Source organism: Carassius auratus, chromosome 25, assembly GCF_003368295.1.
Source record: "Carassius auratus strain Wakin chromosome 25, ASM336829v1, whole genome shotgun sequence".
Classification (NCBI taxonomy): Eukaryota; Metazoa; Chordata; class Actinopteri; order Cypriniformes; family Cyprinidae; genus Carassius; species Carassius auratus.
The window spans coordinates 4916641-4932680 of record NC_039267.1 but is presented as its reverse complement, the minus strand read 5'-3'; the positions used below and the strand labels follow the sequence as shown (position 1 = coordinate 4932680).

General features: G+C 36.2%; 2 protein-coding genes across 2 annotated transcripts; both read right to left on the bottom strand.

Annotated features, from left to right (window-relative positions):
• Nucleotides 1-438: 438 nt before the first annotated feature.
• Nucleotides 439-4866, bottom strand: LOC113043057 (26S proteasome non-ATPase regulatory subunit 13-like). The gene is made up of 13 exons (XM_026202173.1): nucleotides 4654-4866; nucleotides 4085-4163; nucleotides 3968-4002; nucleotides 3481-3536; nucleotides 3320-3363; nucleotides 2575-2661; nucleotides 2185-2356; nucleotides 1950-2029; nucleotides 1669-1794; nucleotides 1467-1529; nucleotides 1224-1304; nucleotides 745-861; nucleotides 439-660 (listed from the first exon to the last, which is right to left on the bottom strand). Exons 1-13 carry the CDS (start codon nucleotides 4752-4754, stop codon nucleotides 565-567), a joined length of 1137 nt encoding a protein of 378 aa, XP_026057958.1. The 5' UTR covers nucleotides 4755-4866; the 3' UTR covers nucleotides 439-564.
• A 1877-nt stretch (nucleotides 4867-6743) lies between these two features.
• LOC113043056 (synembryn-A-like) lies at nucleotides 6744-15351 on the bottom strand. Its single transcript, XM_026202172.1, has 10 exons — nucleotides 15114-15351; nucleotides 14090-14137; nucleotides 10648-11274; nucleotides 10238-10332; nucleotides 9819-9969; nucleotides 8982-9077; nucleotides 8744-8888; nucleotides 7815-7959; nucleotides 7615-7734; nucleotides 6744-7517 (listed from the first exon to the last, which is right to left on the bottom strand). Exons 1-10 carry the CDS (start codon nucleotides 15201-15203, stop codon nucleotides 7382-7384), a joined length of 1653 nt encoding a protein of 550 aa, XP_026057957.1. The 5' UTR covers nucleotides 15204-15351; the 3' UTR covers nucleotides 6744-7381.
• Nucleotides 15352-16040: the final 689 nt, after the last annotated feature.

Here is a 16040-nt window from a genome sequence, read left to right as displayed (position 1 = left end):
TCAGTAGTGTATGATTTGTGCAGTGTAGGAGTAACTATTTCAAATTCGATTTTAGAGTTCAGTGAGGTCACATGTTCCCAAATGTTATGATGCAAATTACTATATTTTCAGGGTTTAACTTTAACACTGCTGTTCTCCAGTCAATAAAGATCTAGAATGAACAGACCTATTGATGACAAATGTACACAATTTTGCTTCAGACGATAAAAAAAAAACCTCATAATGACCCAACTCAAAATATCAAATGGTTAGTACATCCAAAGATTAAGATCTATCATCATTTACTCACCCTTATGTTGTTACAAACCTGTGTGATTTTCTTCTGTGGAACACAAAATCATATATTTTATGGAACATTTTTAACCCAGGGCGTATCATTTTTATTTTTGGATCAACTATCCCTTTACATTTTGTGTGGCATATAAAAACCAAAAGAACGATTGTGAAAACAAGCTGCTTTAATGACATAATGAAGATACTGACACGTATCACATTAAGAACTGAGACTCCGGGAGAATGCAATGCAAGGGAACATTTGAACAGGACAGACAGCATGAAGGACATTCAAGTGAGGATGTCCTGAGCCTGCTGTTCCACCAACATGGCCATGTTCTTAACATCCCCACACCAGAAGTCCAGACGATCCTTCATGCCCTTAATCTGTGGAGATGAAAAAAAAAAACACTGTGTCGGCTGTTGAAAGTTTTTGTGTATGTATACATGTCTTCATTGGTTTGGACGTACCTGCTGCACGTCCAGTACTCTGGGCTGGACCCAGGTCATGTGAACTTTCTTTTCCACCTCGTCAATGCTTCCCTTGATCAGTCCGACAGACAGAGCCTTCATCACCAACAGCTCCACCTGAGGGAAAGGAGAAGGATAAGAACATCTCCAAGAAACTGATTAAGTCTGGTCCTAGATATAATATACTTCTATGTATACTAAAAACACTTCATTATTACTAGCTTCAACCTGTGTCTACTTGAAGAGTGAAAATCTTAGCCAGTAAGAGTACCATATACCTCTAAACATGAGATTGAAGAAAACCATAAAAAAGCATTTAATGCTGTCTTATATATTAATACATAAGTTATTTTTAAAACTACAATATAAATATAATTTATTGATAAACTATGTAATGCTGTCTATTCATATATTAATAAACTGATAATAAATGTATTATATATAAAAGAAATTCTGATTCAAAAGAGAAAGAAACGAACCTCATTCACTTGGATTTTTGCACTCTGTGCAATTTCCTGGAACGTCAGCTGCCTGTGATTGGCTGGCCGTGTGAAAGTCATCTATGAAGACAATCAGTCATTAACTGTTTTAGCTTTGTTACTCCATAATAACTCTTCCTGTGCAACTTAATTAGCAAGTAATGATGTACTTAAGAAAATGTCAATAAATAGATCTGGAGTCAATTACAAGCTTAATACAATCTTAATCAATAGCATGTGTACCTCCATGACACAGAGTAACTGGATCTTCTGCATGAGTTTGGCCTCATGAGCTGCGAGATCAGGCTTTGAGGAGAGAGAGAGAGAGAGAGAGAGAGAGAGAGAGAGAACAACAAAAACTTAAAGCAGGTTCACCTAGTAAAAATATTGACAAAACTGAAAAACACTTGATAAAGTTTTTATTTTATTTTATTTAATTACTCACCTGTTGACCCCATGCGGTCTTCAGAGCTTGGAATTTCTCCACGTTGCCTGCATTAAATGCATAGAGTGTGTCTATCAGCCACTGTTTATCTGTGTTCCTCAGTGACTCCAGGACCGGGTGCATCAGCTGGAAACATGACAAGCTGTTAGTGCACATATCAGCAGTTGCCAATGAAGGAGACATGTAACAAATCAAATGAAAATACAGAAATAAAAGCACATTCAAAATATTAACATTTACTATTACATTAAATAAATAACACCGGTACGACAGGCACTTACCAGTTCTCCGAAGTTGTACACTCCCTCTCCGAGAAGGCCGGCCAGGCCTAATGTGAAAGCTCTTTCTTGTTGCTCTGCTTCTGTTATGAGATAAAGTGAGCATTAAACCACAATCCTAACTGCATCAGCATCTGGTCATTTTTCACCTGGATTTCTGTAGGGCCACCACTAGAGGGTGACACTGTTTCCCCAAGTCTCTTGTCAAATGTAAACATCCAGAAGTCATAATATTTACCAGGCAAGTCTTTAGCTTCCACACATCCCAAGTACCGCAGGGCGTCCCTGTAGTACATAGCGTGGTTCCCAATGATGCGGTAATATTTGCTTGAAAGATCGTAAAATCGCCCGTGCACTGACGTCACACCAGGGAGATTGTTCAGCATCTCATCCACTTCCTCTATTAATTTCTGCAAATTTATAATACGTGAATAATGGCCTCAAATAAAAGGTGTGTTTGGTTTCATATTTAAAAGTATCATTGCATTTTTCCATTTCATATTTATTTTGTAAAAAAAGGAAAGCATTAAGCCCTGCTATTGGAATGACTGGATTTGATTCAGAACAATTTTCTATGCTACGGTAAATGTAAGCACAACCTAAGAGCAGAAAAATGCAAATAAATGACCTTTGTTGCGGGGAGGTCGCTGATGTCAAGCTTGAGGCTGCCAATCGAGGTTTTGCAGAGGATGACGGCCTCATCACTGGCTTTGACCTGATTGAGAAAAAACGACAATCAATGATTTCAACACCGTCACTCATACTGTACATTTCAAAACAGAGCAACCAAAGTCATTTTAAGGCAAGTAATGTCTCTCAGCGGCCATCTTTAAAATGCCTCTCGGGCACGCAAGTGCAGCATCCATCTCTTTGAATGGGGAAACATCAAACATAATTTAAGATTTTTGGGATGAAAACCAGGAGGCTTGGGACTGTACCATAGACTTCCAAGTAAGTTACTCTGTCAAAGTCCATAAAAGTGTGTTGGCCATCGTCAGAATAGTCCATCTGCCATCAGTGGTTCAAATGTAACTGAGGTGGTTAACCACTGATGGCAGATGGACTATTTTGACGATGTCTTACACACTTTTCTGGACTTTGACAGTGTAACTTTCATCCAAAATATCTTAAATTGTGTTCCTAAGACGAACAAAGCTTTTACAGGTATTTAGAAATGACAGAGGCTTAGTGATTAATGACAAAAATTTCATTTTGGGGTGAAGTATCCCTTTAAATTTGACAACAACTGCTTGTTTTGCTCAAATAGCATTACCAAAAATTATTGACCATAATGAGCGTTGCATATTTCCCCATTCAAAACTATACGAGTTATAAATCTTGGTTATTCTATAGTCTTTGGAACAACTTGCTACCTTCTCCTTTGTTTTCTCAAGAAAGGTGATGGCTGTATTTGGATCTGTTCAAAAACAAAAGATGTTATTAATATTACAGCATAGAGAAGTATTTTTTGTTCACTCTTTACAGTCTTTGCCATGGGAATCATTGAACACTAATAGGAAACACAAAGCTGTACCTGGCATTTGTTTTGCAACATGAAGGATGATTTCGACTAAGGACAATGGGTTGATTCTGTCCAGAAAAAAAAAGCCCGCATTAATTCAAATAGTGCATTTCGGAAATAAGCCAGACAAACAAAATATCACAACCTACACCAGTCAACTTTAATAAATACATAAACTGAATTGCTAAAAATGCTCAAAAATGCTCAATAAGCATTGTTTATAATAAGTGGATATGGCAACACCTCAAAAGTGCACTTCTTCCAAAAAGGTCAAAGTATTACTTTGGTCAAAATTAGCAGATGCCACATATGTGAGATGCCAGATTGTCAATCATCACCATTTCAACAATAAGTTCTGTGCGTTCAAAATTGTTTTGTTAGAGAAATATTTAAATGCGGTGGTCACTCCTGAAATTTTACATTGTGTTCATGGCAATTGAATAGAGATGCTAAAATGATTGACTGGTTTATAATTATCAGAAGCATGAGTAAATCTTACCTGTGTTCAAAATCACAGAGGAAGTTTTCGTAGAGCTGTGGAAAGAAAATCAAGACTTTTAAGATGTTCCACATTATATTTTTGAAGTGTAAGAAGCTATTCTGATTTTACTCTTACCTGAATGAGACCGTCCCCTTTGGAGAAATAAGGGTCCTGCACAAAGACCGTCAACTTCAGAGTCAACTGATGCCACAATCTGTCGAGAGAGAGAGAGAAATTTAATAAATACAATAAATGTGAATTTATCTGTTTTGTTCCCATCTTACCATCTACTCAACTATATAACTACCTAGCCATCCATTTGTTTACCTTCCTTCCTATCTGTTTATGTCATCAAATCAGTGTATTACATTAGAAAACTGTTAACTTAATAACTTTCAAACCTCTCTGATTTAAATAAAACACTTGAAAACAAACACCACCGCCTCACTTCAGCAATGACTTGCTATCCACAGAAGTTATACACGCTAGTGCTCAAATTTACAGTAACTGCAACAACAAACATAAAACCATTAACTTATGCAATGAAAAAAGAAAGGAAAAAACCCTAACGTTGTCTTTAAACAACGTGTAGTTATTACAGTATATTATATCCGATGGTATAATTAGTATAAGTCGCCTTTAGCTTAGCATGCTAAATGACTCAGCTAGCCCACACTCGCACACTGAACACACAACATTCATACTTTCTGTTGTACATATCCTCCATTGAGTGCCACTCCGAGGCCATCTCAGGCGTCGGACTTTTGCTCTGCTGTTGTTTGAGGAATCCGATGACATCTTTCATCTTGAATGTAGACGTTTGATCGTTTGAGGAGAAGAATGAAGCTCTCGCTGCTGTCACGAATCAATCTACACCAAGAAACTGAACGGACGCCGAGCAGAACAGCGCGCTACCGCCCCACAGAGGAGTGGAGGCAGGGTGGCCAAGTCCCAGAAAGACACCAGCCCAAACCGGACTCAAAAAACGCCTAAAAGTAACGTTAACTCTCTGATATTTTATGATCTCAGCCAAGACCATTAATAAGCCCCAACCCATTCCCCCCACACACATATTTCTCGTTAACTTTTCCTTTCTTCACATTAGCTCTGGTTTTTCCTCAACACACAAGTAGTGTGTAATTTAATTTACAATGTTGATGTGGGCAAAACTCGATAGTTTCTCAGTTTCTTACACAGACCGATCGTTTTGTGTCTTCTTTACACATCAATGTATCGCCATGCGCCGTAGGGTTTCATTTGGTTTTGTTTGTTTGTTTTATTATGTTTTAGCCATGTTTCCCATCCACTTACATTTGAAGACTGGCAGACTGCAACGGTGTGAGCTAAAAATCTTGGTTTGTGTTCTACTGAAGAAACTAATGCCCTGCTGCATATCTTGGTTGTTATGAGTGTTACTGAGTTACTATTGCCTTTTTATCAACTCAAATCAGTCTGACCATTGTCCTCAGGCCTCTGGCATCAACAAGGCATTTTCACCCACAGAACTGCCACTCACTGAATATTTTCTCTTTTTCAGACCATTCTCTGTAAACCCTAGAGATGAAAGTCCCAGTAGAACAGCAATTCCTGAAGTATACCCAGACAAGCCCGATATATATAGGACTACGCAGGTCTCCCGAGGAACACACACTCATACATATAGGGGTAGTTATTAATCTAGATTACGTAATCAGATTCAAAAATTACATTTTAAAATATTCGTAATACAATTACTTTTTTGTTGATTACATGATAACATGATTCACACAATAGTAATACATTTTTCATAATTTATTGATTCTCCCTAATTCGTCTTTTTTATCTTTTAAAATGTATTTTCTAAATTAACCTACCACTTACATCCAAAGACTTACAGTATTGTGGAGATTCACATGAAGACCGGTTACTGGGTGGCTACACAGCATTTGACTTTTGGATTTATACAAATCTTTTAAAGGTTTAAGAAAGGTTTCAACATTGCATCATCTACTAATGAACACACATTTTTATTTGAATTATCACTTAGTAGGTTACTTAACCATGTATTCCTATAGCTTTGGAGAGCTTATGTCTTGCAAACACATTAAAATGCACAAATTCACGTTTTATCTTATTGACATGTAATGCATGCATTCCCAAACTTTTTTTTTTTTGTCTTCTGAACATCTTTCACCTAATATATTCACTTGAAGTACCTTTGAGATTTTAAAATAAATATTTTAAAATAATTATCATATTTTCATATTCACGGTTCTCTGTTGGTTGATGGTTACTTGACCATTTTTAGTAAGTGATTTATTTTAAATGAGTTCCTTTACGAACCCCAGTTAGGGAAAACTTGAGGTAATTTAATGTTGCTTTATAAAATTAACTACAAAAAAATGGAACATATTTTCTTACTCTTTGTATTTTATATCAATATGGTACAAGATCCCTATTTAAATCAATGTGATAAACAAGTTAGGTCAAAAGTAATCAAAAAGTAATCTGATTACATTACCTAAAATGCATAATGTAATGGATTACGTTACTAACGACAACATTAAATGAAATTAAATGAAATTAAATGTGTGCATTTAGCAGACACTTTTATCTTAAGCGACTTACAGTGCATTCAGGCTATACATTTTTACCTATCATATGTTCTTGTGCTTCTTGCGCTTCATAGCACAGTGCTCTACCAATTGAGCTACAGAAACATTAACATTAATGATATAAAAATATCAACATTGTATTACCAAAAGGTAGGTATATAAAACATCTCAATTAAAAGACAATTGAAAAAAATCAGCTCTTATTATAATATGACAATATATATTTTTTAAACACATACAATTTGTGATACAAATTATACAACATTTCCTTCAGTCTTCAAAATGTAACTACACGGGCCACCAATAACAATATACAGCAATCCATCCTTAAGTCACACAGAACAAGTTGATCACAGGAGGCTTAAAACCTAAAAATGCTGAACTGTCCTTCCTCATAAAATATCACATCTCATAAACACATATATATACATATTTATATATATATATTGTAACTTAAAAAATTCTCCTCTCAGCTCATCCTAAATCCAAGTGAATGAATAAATAAATAAATATCAGGTCTCTGTTGTGGTATTCCCGCGGTGTCACATTTGTTTTCTTCTCAGACCGTATACTAAATGAGAAATAAAATCTGTGATGTATAATAACTTGGAGTTCCATTAAATCCTGTTACATTAATAAATGAGTACTGTGCAACCAAACCATGTTTTCATCATCATTGTACAGAAAATATTACCTGAAGACAGGGCAACACAATAAACCTCAAATGAGACGAACTAACAATCACCAGGCGTTTTCCTTTGGAGCAAAAACAAAGCATTCAAATCGTAAAGTGTCAAATTCTTTTATACGATTCACAAGAAGCTTTTGGTTTTGAGAATTAGTTTGTGTCACTGTCGCTGTCAGAATTATTGGACTCTCCGAACTGTTGGCTGGCTAAATAATGAAGCTCTTGTGGCTCCAGTGAAGTCATTTTACCATCAGCTCCGATTTTCATTGGCTGGATCACCTGCTCCCTGAAAGAAAAGCAGGTTTGCTGTTACTTACAGTGGACAATATATTATTTTGAAAGCACAATGACAGCATCGCTGCTTCCTAAAGTCACTTCATTACCTTGAGAGTTTGTCGAACATGTTGACCAGTTTCATGGCTTCGTATTCTTTCTGTTCTTCAGTCATTCCCTCCATAGGGTTGGGCTGCTCCTCCTCCACACGGCCGGTCACCGGATTGATGCTGTTCAACACAAAAAAACAAAAATTTCAGATTTGTTTCCAGCTTAGTGATGGCTTTTATGGTTTCTGACAATGACGTACTGAGGTTTTGCCTCTCTGTACTCCTCGGTATCACTGTCCTCGTCTTCTGAATAATGTCCGGGGTCTCGGCCGCCTCTCATCAGTCCCCGAGCGGCCAGCAGCCCTGCCGCGTTACCATAACCTGTGTACTTGATAAACCTGGAAACTGATTGACAGAAAAGAATAAACTACAAATTGACCTTTATATATACAGTATATATATATATATATATATATATATATATATATATATATATATATATATATATATATACACACTCACAACACTAATGTTTAAAAGTATTAATATTATTAATTATTTTATTTTATTCAGGAAGGATGCATTAAATTAACCAAAAATTACAATAAGACACAATGTTAGCAAAAAAGTGGTTTCAAATAAATGCAGTTTTTTTTTTACACTTTCAATTCATCAAATAATCCTGAAACAAAATATGTCTGTTTCCACAAAAATATAGCATAATTGTTTTCAACATCAAAAGTTAATAAGAAATGCTTCTTGATCAACAAAACAGCGTATTAAAATAATTTTTTTGAAGGATCATGTGACACTTAAGATTGGAGTAAAGGCTCCTGAAAATTCAGCTTTGCATCGCAGGAATAAATTACATTTTAAAATATATATTACAATAAAAGAGTGTTTTTCAAAACATTGAAAAATTACTGTATTACTGCATTTTTGATCAAATAAATACAGCTTTGTTGAGCAGAAGAGACTTATTTTTTTTTTAAGAATTAAAATTCTAAACTTTTGAAAGTTTATGAAGCTTGTTCACTTTTTTAATAAGATGTTAATATGTAAGGGGAATTATTTTTCTGTAAATTTGCTCAAAATTGGATTTAGTCAAGAAATATATCAAAGAAATGCACTGAATAATAAAAAAAAAAATTCAGTGATTTTGAGTATTTTTACTAACAATGTAACATACCACTCTCCTTGCACAGCACAAACAGGAACTCAGCCGCACAGTGCTTCACGTCCGTGTCTATGTGTGTCATCAGACGCACTAGCTTGTTCCGTAGAGCGTTCCCAACCTCAGGTCTGTTTTTGACATCTCGTAATGGTGGAAGCACCTGCGTAGACACACAGCCGTACACTTTCATGACCAAAAAATAAATCAAAATAACATCCATTAAATTCACGGTCGAGTTTTCATCCAATCTCACCTTCATTCGTAAAAACTTCCTGGTCTCTCTGTGGATGCGAGCGCTCTCTGTTAGTAGATTTAGCGAGGGCAGCAAAGTTTCCTTCAGCTTGTTTCCCTGGAAATACAACATCAACAGGAGGAGACGTGAGCAGTTCAATTGTTGCACACTGGAGCTCCAGCTGTGTTCTGGTGTAGAAATCTCTCAAAGCATTCCAATCAGACACACGGCACAACAACAAACCAAGCACCAAAAGAAGAACAAAAATAACTTTTTTTTTTCACCTCAACCTAACAAGGTACAACGCAGCAAAACTCAAGCCCAATTTATTTGTATAGCTGTATGAATCTGGGTAAGGCTGGATATACTTATAGAAGTCGGAAAATCTGTACATTAATAATAAATGAATGTATTTTTTTTATTTTTTTATTTTCATTTTTTGTTGGAGAATATAAAAAAAGAAATACATAAATACATAAATCCTATTGTTAAAATAAGTAATTATATTTTTTTTACTCATTAAAATTATACACAAAAATATGTAAATGCCATATAACTCACAAAATGTCTATTTCTATAGATAATTTCTACATTTGCAAAGACAAAGAGAAAAAAAAACATTTAGTATATATAAATAAGTTTGATTTTGGACCAATGGGATTTCACTGTGGGCGGAGCTAACCAAGTGACTAAAAATGTGCCATTTTTAACAAACACTGGAGGAAATGTGACATATCACAATATTATTGTCATGTCTGGTGAGGAACAATAATCTGCATTTAATGTGTTTTTTAACTAATAAATGTTTTGAAATACTAAGATTCTATTCTTGCACAAAAGCAGTATTCGGTTGCTCACCCGGTCGAGTCTTTTCTCCATGAACTCCAGCAGCACCTTGACGGCGTCCATGTTGACGCCTATGTACTCGATTGAGCCCTGCTGGACTTTAGGCATCAGCAAGACGTCAAGACACGGAAGCGGCAGGTTCCCCAGAAGGTTCACCGTGTGGCTGTAAAACAAATTCACATCACACTTGCTTTCCTTTTACAAATCGACTACTTAATTGGGATTGAGATCCCTGTGGGTCTGCTCTAATTTGTTACCAAACTCTACAAATCAGATCAAGACACACGGAGGGAATCTGTGCCAGTGTGTCACTGTTTATATGATTCAGTTCTGCAATTGAATGCATTATTGCGAAACAGTTTTCTTGCCTTAATAAACCTCTGTGCATCTAAATCTTCAGCTCTGCTGTGTGTGTGTGTGTGTGTGTGTACCTGTGCATCTCCTCTGTACGCTCCTCTCCCTCGGAGGAGCTCATAATGCAGTGTCTCAGTATGGCACCCAGGTGTCTGTAAGTGGCTGCTTCCTCCTGCAACACACACACACACACCAGCATAACGCAAGTCCCATGAAACCACATTAGATCTGCATCACTAATTAAACACTTATTTACACTGAGAGAACAGATCTAATTGCTGGGAGTCAGTGATGCTTATCCAGCGAGATGTGAGAATGAAATGGACACGCCTCCATGGGATTAGGAGAAAGTTAGAAAAAAAAACACACAACTGAACTTGGCCGAAAAATATATTTGGGAACTAAAATTGAGAAAACAACAGTCCTGCTCATTGATTTGACTGCAAAACATTGCTTGACACAAGGAAATGTGGTGTCGCAGTCTCACCTCGTCCACCTTGCGGCGGCTGGAATCAAAGGTGACGTTAAAGAGGATCTTCAGGAGCTCCATGGCTCGCTCCGTCTCCTGTCTCCCCAGCGGGGGCAGCTCTGAGCAGCCGTCAAAGCCTGCACAAGCCACCTCGTACGTATCGGGCCAGCAGAGGCCGAGCGTGGCATCCAGAGCCTCGGACAGCAGACTAACGCCCCGCAGCTCGCGGGCCAGCTGGGCTCTTACGTCCACGCGCAGGGCAGTGATCAGGAACATGAGGCGCAGGTCGAAGAATCGCACGTCGTGGCTCCACTGCGGCTCGCGGCACTGTTTGAGCCTCTCGGCCAATCCCACTATCAGCTGGAGCTCCGCCCCCGCCTCCTGAGCCGCCTCACTGTTGAACACAATGTTGCACAAGCACTTCAGAGCCTCCACGATCACTTCCAGGTCCGGGATCTCGGGGGAGAAGCCCTCACCCTGACTGAGGCCAGCATGTCGGATCAGGATCTGCATGGCGTGGCGGGTGGCAAAGGGAACCAGGCTCTTCTTGTCACGGGACAGGATGCGGATGGTTTCCAGGCAGGCCAGCTGACAGGACGGCTGGAGGTCTCTCTCCAGGAAGCCCAGCACTAACTCGCCCAGACGCTGAGAGATGAGAGAGAGAGTTAACAGAGTTACAGTTAACAGCAGCAATGGGCCAGCAGTTCTCAACTGGTTTTGCAGATTTAACAATTTGAGTACCAACACTTTGTTTATTTTAAATTTTTACTACTTAAAAAAAAGACTCTACATTTTTAAATTAGAAAATGGAATAAAACTGTAAAAATATAATAGAAATATAATATAATGTATTGAAAAATTAATGGTTTTGAAAGAAGTCTCTTATGGTCACCAAGGCTGCATTTATGTGATCAAAATATTATAAAAACTGCAAAATGGGGGAAGTATTATTGCAATTTAAAGTAAAGGTTCTCTATTTTAATATATTTTAAAATGCCATTTTTTTCTGTGATGGCAGAGCTGAAGTCATTTAGAACTTCAGAAAGCACTCTAATATCCTGATTTAATGTTTAAGAAACATATCTTATTTGTGTTTCTATTTTTTATTTGAAATGTTTTTTTTTTTTCAGGATTCTCTGATGAATAGAAAGTTCAAAAGTAGAATTTTTTTGTAAAATTATAAATGTATTTACTGTAACATTTGGTCAATTCAATGCATCGTTGCTGAGTAAAAGTATTCATTTCTTCCTTTAAAAAGCAAAAAAACAAAACACTGACTACCATTTAAAGGGTAGTTCATATTTTAGATTTAAAATATAAAATCTAAATATATAACATATTTAAAAATACAGTACATATACACATATACGTCTGTGATGCTATCAAAACAGACCTATAAAGAAACCCACCAATTGAGAACCACTGTTGCAGGCTACATGAGAGAATCTCATGCGTGTTATTTTCATGTGATTCAATGTGGTTAAAAACGGCTTTGAATTCATGGTTTGAAGCATACTTGAGACCTGTTTATGCTAGAGTAGCAGAATAACAACATTATGTCCATTTTTTCTCTGCTCTTCCCGAGGTAATTTAATGAATCACATTGGGTGTTGTAGAAATAGACACCTGGAGTTTCTGAGAGGGATCATTCATTATTGTTAGAGCAGACAGCTTGCTATACACACGGGTGGATGACTGACAGCTCCTCAAATTCTCCCTGACTGTGTCTCACTGCCAAGACCTCCTACAGTCTCACTGTGGAATTTACAGTTACCAAATTGGAGTCCAACTGTGACACGTCCTTACATAACCCAGTCAAGCCATGAACCAGACCAGATCTGTTTGAAACATCTCTGACATCACACCATGATAACCAAATATAGCAGCATTATGGAGTTACAGTCTTTACCAGGGGTTTTCAAAGCGGACCTGCAGTTTTAGAGTAAAATGCTATAGAAATTATTTGATTTTTTTTTATTTATTTATTAATAATTATTGAAAATATTTACAGATATTTTCTAGATAATATTTTAAAAATGTATTTTATCGTGTACAAATTAAATGGCAATTATTCAAATAAAACGGCAACAAAAATCGTCTTTATTATTTCACCTCAGAAAAATTTGTAGAATAAAGTAAAAATAATATATATATATTTATTTATATAATTTATTGTAAATGTGCTATAGAAACACATTTTATAAATAATCACTTAAGAATAATTATTTTGAATTCATACAAATATTTTTTTTCAGATAAAAATGTATTGTATTGGGGTTTACTAAAAATGAAAAGCTTATTATTTAGTTTAAAAATGGCAGCACAATATCACTAATTATTGTTTTATTATTATAATATTTTTTTTTTAGAAAATTAGATTTACTGTTTGGTATTGTTGTAGAAGGGATTGTTGTGAAACAGTTATTAAAATGACAGGAGTCAGCCTTTATATAAGAGACTACAGTAAAAAAGCCAGCATTGAAGGCTACTGCATGTCAGTTCATATTAGAGACAAAAGCAAAAATGTGGTCAGCTAAAGTGCAGTTTGGGAACAGGTTGACCAGAGTCACCATAGACTGAACACGTAAATGAACACTAAAAAATACACTGGGATGAGGACTGCAATAAAAATCTTGCTTTCTCTGCTCCTTCTTAAAAGCTATTCTATTTTTGCATGCATTTATGACTAACATTTTATAGTTTGCATTAAGCATTGATTTTTCTCTGCTTTCATCAACCCCACCAGTACAGACCTGCGGGCCATTTTCGGGTCGTGACCCATCAGTTGAGAACCGCTAGTCTAGATATTAGCATTGGCCATTATTGATCGACTACTAGTTTCAACATCACCAATGTGCTCAAATGAGAAAACATTGCAATTCAATTGAGACAGCATACATATAAAGACATCATTTTTGGCTTGTTTCTGAACCACATTGATTCCCATGAAACATTCTCCATCCATCTCGACACAGTGTCATCTTATAAAACCCCAAAGTGTATTTCTTTATATTTTTGGAATGATCCTATCATGTGATACTATAAAACCTTCTTTGTTATACAGCGAAGATTAAAAAAAAAACAGATTCATAGCATTAGCCAATCAGGAATGAGAAATAGGCTTTGGGTTCTTAGCTAATTCTAAGCTACATCTAAATCATCGAGCTACCCATATACCTCTTGCGAATGTCCATCCTATCAAAAATGCAAGGCAAAAAAAAAAAAAAGCACATAAAGTCAAAGATGGAACACATTACAATAACAGCGCTATAAAATATGATTCATTTGACATACCCTGATATAAGCACACTAGCTTCTTATATTTACTGGAAATCAACTGAAGTTTTTGTCATTGAAATATTAATGAATACTGAAAGTAATGTATCAAAAATGGCTGGACAAAGCATTAAAAAAGCTCTCCGTTCAGGGTTGAATTGCTGACTGCTTGCATTATGATTACCTCTCTGTCTTCCTCCTCCCCGGGGGTAAATGAAAAACACTGGGATTTCTAAAAGAGAGAGAGAAAAAAAAACATAATGTGAAATACAAAAACAAACATTTATGCATGTATACAAAAGATATCGCAAAGGAACAGTCCACCTAAATATTTACATTTGTTGAAAAATTTTGTCTCTAAATCAGAATAGATTTGGAAAAATGTTGCTTTATATAATTTGCTCACCAATGTTAATTGTGATAATTTGTGATGTTTTTATCAGCTGTTTGGACTCTGATGGCACCCATTCACTGCAGAAGATCCATTGATGAGCAAGTGATCAATTTAATGTGGTTCAACCAAACAAGGGAAGCCACGATGACATGAAGTGCCAAATAGCAGTGCATTAAGGAGTACTTATAATAATGACAATGTATTGCTAAAAAGAAATGTTTTTGGAGGGCAGGTCTGCATTACTAATGACATCCAAGCATGTCAGCTTCATTTGAAGGTATTTTATTGTTGTAAAGAATTATGTATTGGCTTTCTGTATGCCGTGTCTGGATAACAACGTGATAACTGACAACATGAACAAACCCACTGGTACTTATTCTATTCTATTCTATTATTTATTTGATTATGATATTTCTCACTTTTATTACAATATTCTATTATATTCCTGTTTGTAGAATATTGTGTAAAAACATAACCTGGTAAATATCAACATCTATACAGGTAAATGACGTTCATTTTATATGCTTTACTAGTGAAATTAATATGGATTTTCATAATTTGAAATAATGTATTATTCTGCTCAAGGAAGCTCATCGCTCGTTTTTCTCATTACAAAACAGGGGACAGTTTAAATTACATTGTGACATTTGGTTGTGACTCTGAAATATGCAATATTCACAAAAATCTATATCAGCGTAGGCTATAATGGTATCAAACAAGAAACATTCTCCATATGCACAAAACAGTCACTTCCTCCCAGAATATTCACATGCATAACCTTACAGCAGTTCTGATTGACATATCTGACATGTACCTCTTTATTAAAGGTCTGTAAAGCTGTAAGTGCGGCGTCCTGATCGCCCGTTTCCATCTTCTCTATGATTGCATTTAAGTCCATTTTCATTGATGTTCCGCCCTTCTGCTTTCAGGAAGAGCCAAAAATCATGTAAACAAAATCAGCTTCTATCCTCCAGTTTTACTCGAGAGATCCAGAAGCTCCTGGATGATGCGATTAAAGGAGGATTGGAATCATGGGATTTGTAGTGAAGACTACCATAGAGCCCCGGTTTAGACATGCGCAGTGTTTGTTGTGATTGTAGCGGCTGTGCGAATGAGTTTTTAACCATCCAATCAGAGATTGCGCGTAGGAGCATCACAAGCCAATCATATTGCAGGAGGCGGGACTTGACTCGGAGGATGATATGTAGTCCAATAGTCCAACGGGAACTTTTGATAATGTTGATGTTATAAAACATCAGTGTAGCAATACGATTATAAGAAATGTTCTTTTTTTTCTTTCTGTTTTCCTGCAGCGAGTTTTTTTGGTCTCCTTTATTTGGTAAAAACTATTGGCACAAGCACTGAAAATGCAAAATAAGTTCTGTATCGATAACAAAAGTAATTAAATAAGTGTGAGTTGTGTGTGAAGTATAGATTAAATAGCATGCTAATTTTGTGGACAGAAAAAAAAAACTATTGTACTTGTTTTATGACAGCATTTCATTTTTTTGGAATAACTTAAATTCGTACAAATATTTTTTTTCAAATAAAAATGCATCGAATAGATGATATGGACAGTTCTGAGGATCCATTTAGACATATAAAAAAACACCTTAACCTGCAAAGCCTGCTGGGACATATTCACACACACACACACACACACACACACACACACACAAACACAAAACTACATGGAGTTGTGGAACCATATTGAGAAACAGCCAGGGTTACAATTGCAATA